The sequence below is a fragment of the Poecilia latipinna genome, unplaced genomic scaffold (genome assembly GCF_001443285.1).
Source record: "Poecilia latipinna isolate Pla-1442-1.1 unplaced genomic scaffold, P_latipinna-1.0 Scaffold1514, whole genome shotgun sequence".
NCBI classification, from domain to species: Eukaryota; Metazoa; Chordata; class Actinopteri; order Cyprinodontiformes; family Poeciliidae; genus Poecilia; species Poecilia latipinna.
In genome coordinates, this window is record NW_015114130.1 from 167962 (window position 1) to 172536 (window position 4575).

The following is a 4575-nucleotide window of genomic DNA, read 5'->3' on the forward strand; positions in this document are numbered from 1 at the left end:
TTTTTTTTTTTTTTTTTTTTTTTTTTTTTTGATGAATCGTTGCATGCTTCCACAGAGCCAGTGTGGAAGGTCCAAAGAGTCACTTGCAGCTCTGGAGCCTCAGGTTGCAGACACCTGAGCAAGAGGAACCAAAAGCCTCTCCTCTGTTCTGTCCTGCAGGAGGAGGTCTAGCAGAGATCACACTGACCTTCGACAACAGCAGTGTGATGTATGGCTTCTGCAGCCTGAAGGAGCCCACTGCTGCTCTGCCACGATACATCCTCATCAACTGGGTGAGTCGTTGTTTGAGGGGCAGACAGGAGGGGAGGGGAAGTGAGGCAGACTGTCCTTCGGTGTGTTGAATGAAGGATGTCCAGGTCAGAAGGATTTGCAGAGCATTTAGTAGCTTATCTTTCAGGGATTGATCTAAACATAGTTCAGTGCACAGCTGCTGCAGATCTGATGGATCGATTCATCAAGGTGTTGTCATGGTTTCACAGTAATCTAGATTTAAATATCGTTACTTGATGTTAAATACATAGAAAACAAAAAGTTAAGAGCGTCCAAACAAGAATCAATAAAACACACTTTGTTTAGATTTTTCTTGGAAATCACTATATTTAAATGTCTGGAGATGGAAACAGACAGTTCGATTGTGACAGATAAAAAAACCACTACACTACTTTCTTGAGTTTGTCAGTTTTATCTTTTGACCTCGTCACTCCAGTTCAAGAATTAATCTCTAAACTGAACAAGATCGAGGCAGCTCTTTTACAAGCCTGAAAACTTTAATATTAGTGAATATATCACTAATTACTTCACAGGTTATTGATTCTGATTGTGCTAATCACTGGTGCAGATAAATATAGCTTAATGAGTTTTAAGTTGCACTGCATTGATGAAGAGAAGTTCTACAATTATACACCATTTATTATACTAGATAAATTTTCATCCTTTGGATTTGTTTGTAAATTTATTGAATAAAGTGAAAAAATAAACATCCAGTAAGGATACTGTTCTATCCAGAGTAGAGAAAATGTAACACTAGTGAAAGTGTGTCTTTTATTGATGTTGGTGTTTTAATTAGCCAAATAACAACTTTTTGATAATTAGGCCAAATTGAGATATGACCTAAAACAACCTCAAACGTAAGACCTCAAATGTAAGACAATACAAATGAAAGCGCCTAAAAAAACCTATATGTTATTGTAAGACAATAACATATAGGTGACAAAAGAAAGAAAACACGAATAATTTGTGAAGTTGAGCTCATTCATTCTCAGTGAAAGTCTCAGAAAAGCCTGTTAAGAGCATTTGAACGCAGACGGACTCCTGAGAGCTTCAAGATGAATGTTTAACTTTGTGGACCTGACAGCAGCGGGGGCTCACTGAGCAAGTACATAATGACAGAGTGCAGAATGATGAAGAAAGCAAGCAAGCTTATGTTTAATTACTGCCTGTTTTTTTTTTTTTTGGTTTGTTCCCAGAACCCAATATGCAGAGGTGAGCTGAAAGAAATTTCACCCAGAGATCCTTTCATTAATGTAGCAAATAGTGATTGAAAGAGTCAGACAGGAAGACATTTGGTGGTTAATTGAGCCTGGGATTGCAGTCATTGCTGTTTTCATCATCAAACAACAGAAACAGCCACAAGAGCAACAGACGGAGTTCAAATGAACCAAGCCAGTCTGAACTGGGCCAGAAGGGGGAATTAAAGTTCATAAATTAAACTTTCCAGCTGTATTTTTGTCTGATCCTGGCACAAAAACATGAAATTTAGATAAATTGTTATGAATGTAAATGAGATGAGCCTCTTTTTTTCCATGTAATTGGTGCTCACTGCGTTTTCTTTGTCCTGGTATGAATGAGTTGTGATTAGTAAAGTACATTAAGCCTATTATAATAAAAACTGTTTCAGTAACTGAGCCGCACACAGATGAACAAACATAGCAAGCGAGAGCAAAGCAAGGCTCAAGCTGCTATCGAATGCGGTCACTAAAAAGGAAAATTAATGAGTAATTCTGAAAAAAACAACAACATTCAAATTAAAATATTCAGTGCAGCTGGGGTTTAACTTTTTTTTATCTTGGTTCGTTGGCCAGTGTCATCTTTATTAAGCAAAACTGCAGTTTCTTTAAATAATTGCAGCTATAAAAATCCTTGGAAACTGTCACCTTTGACCTCTGGTATATTTTTTGAAGTACAAGATATGCTGATGCAGTGTCAGTCACTCGTGAAATTACAATTTTCTGTACTTAGGTTGAAGGCAAACGTAATTCCGTTGTTTCTCAAAGACTCTCGTCCAAAAGGTTTCTTTAGTTCAGCTAAGTCAAGAATTTGTGTCCAAGAAAAAAGAGAAGTCCAGTTTTACTGAAGCTCTTTGGAAAGTACAAGATAATAAATTACAGATCATATTTTAGGTCCAGAGTCAGATTTGGTGTAATAAAGTTTCCCAGTTGGGTTTTCCTTTTGGGCACACAGAGAAAACTTTATAGTCGTCCTACATCCATGCATTCCTCAGCAAAATAGCTGATATACATCAACTTTTATTCTCCAAGTGGTCTTTTATTTCCCATTTCATCTGCTGGATAGTCAGCCTGAACTTAAAACTTTCAATTATCAGCCACCAGTGTTAATATTAGTCTGAGTTTCTGGGAAAGTCTGGCCAGTGTATTTGAGAACAGCTCCCATCTGTTTTCTTCCTCTTTCTGACACTCATTTTAAAGAATTTGATGTCTAAATTTGAGTTCATGCCACATAACTTGATTGTTAACAAGTTTTGCTAGCAAGCAAACAGGTGTACCAAATAAAGTGGGCAAACAAAATGGAGACTTTGTTTTTAACACTTTCTTTAAGATTGCCAATGAATGGAAGCACTTGCTGCTGTTTGATGTTTTATTTTATTATAATTATTTCATTTGTCCCACAGATGTTTGTGATTGAGAAAAGACACATTTTGCTAAACACAAGTTTCTAACATTGTTTAATCTCCATGTGTACATCTTCATTTCGCCTCCCAGCTGTGGGACTCTTTCTTTTTTTTATGCTCCCAAACATGCAGAAAACTTTACTTTAGTTCACTATATGTGGTGCTGAATTTGTATTTTAAAACTAGAAGTGAAGCCTTTCTGCAGCCTGTTATGTGACCTACATAAAACACTGAAAACATAAAATGTTTTTGACATTTGTTGACACCAGAAAATTCTGCTACACACAGTTCAAATTTTACCATGGACACCCAGTATCAGCAGGGATTAGGTGCAATTCTTTAAGAAATTTTGTAGGTTGATGTCTTTATTATATCAACCTTTTTTTTAAGGTTTTGTTGGCTCTAGTGGCCTTTATTTGAAAGTAGTTTGACAGCATGATGATTAAGGCCTTAATACATGGGTTGTGCTTTGCCCCTGTGCCACCACAGCAACCCATTATATCAGCCTTTTATCAAAATCTTCTTATAATCTAAAATATATTCATAAATATGTTGATAAATTGAGATCCAAAATGTGTCTTGTACAGTTTGATATCTCTAGACAACTTCTGTCCTTAGTTTTGTTTGATGAATTGACAACCTGTTTGTTTTGGAGAGGAACCAGTATCTGCACTAAGGTCAATAAGTATCTACTCCAAGTACCAAAAGCAAGGATTGGGGTGTCACTCAATCCTTGCTTTTGGTCTCATTGTTTAAAGCTAATCAATGTTTTTTTCTCTCTCTCTCTATGGCAGGTGGGAGAAGATGTTCCAGATGCCAGGAAGTGTGCTTGTGCCAGCCACGTTGCCACCATTGCAGATTTCTTCCAGGTGAGAATCGCAAACTTACATGAGCAACATAACCCATAAGAATATATAAAGTCATATTCATCTTCCACTAGTGTAACCGCTTTAAACATGCAGCCTGAGTGGAAAAGTACAACTTTATAGACAAGTATCTACTTCAGGACATTTCTTACCATTTTTAAAGAACCAGCATTTTCTTTCTAGGATTTTAAATAAAGGAAAACAGATCTAAAAACATATTATCAAAACTTTTAGTGTCATTGTTTGTGATAATTCATTGATAAAATATTGCAGGAAGAAATTTTTAAATAGTTAAAAAGCTGCAACATTAATTGGATTCTCATCATTTTTAGCCGTAGTTCAACTATCCACCTTATTCCTGGGAAGCTTACTGGGGAAACAATTATGGGTCTTGCTTCCGGCGCCCACCGGAAGTAACTGTATTCCACTGTAATTTGTAGGGTTTTTTGCTAATCTACATTCATGATAGAAGTTACATCTCTCTCTTTGGTTGTAATACAATATTTAGTGAAACTTGTTCAAGGATACACCGTCTGCTATCAGAGAGCTGCTCAGTATAGAATATCGTAATTGTGAGTGTATTCACAGGGAGTGACAGGAACACGACGTGATTTAGGAGAGTTGCTAGCAGCTCGTTTCTCTGAAGAACTGACAATAATAAAGACGAGAAAAGCAGAGAAGCTGGTCAGAGTTCTGAACTGCCGATCTGCGCCGACAGTGTAAAACACCACTAGATGAAGAACAGATGTGACGTATGTCAAAGAGCTCCACCACCAGAGATTTGCTATGAATGCTCACCTT

At 36.9% G+C, this 4575-nt stretch overlaps 1 protein-coding gene across 5 annotated transcripts in view; it reads left to right on the forward strand.

The window, feature by feature from the left end:
- Window positions 1-4575, forward strand: part of dbn1 (drebrin 1) — a 151766-nt gene that overhangs the window by 123160 nt on the left and 24031 nt on the right. For all 5 annotated transcript variants that reach the window (XM_015058067.1, XM_015058066.1, XM_015058068.1 and 2 more), the window contains exons 3-4: window positions 160-272; window positions 3703-3777. In XM_015058067.1, the coding sequence (XP_014913553.1) occupies window positions 160-272; window positions 3703-3777 (188 nt within the window). The remainder of the gene's footprint in view (window positions 1-159; window positions 273-3702; window positions 3778-4575) is intronic.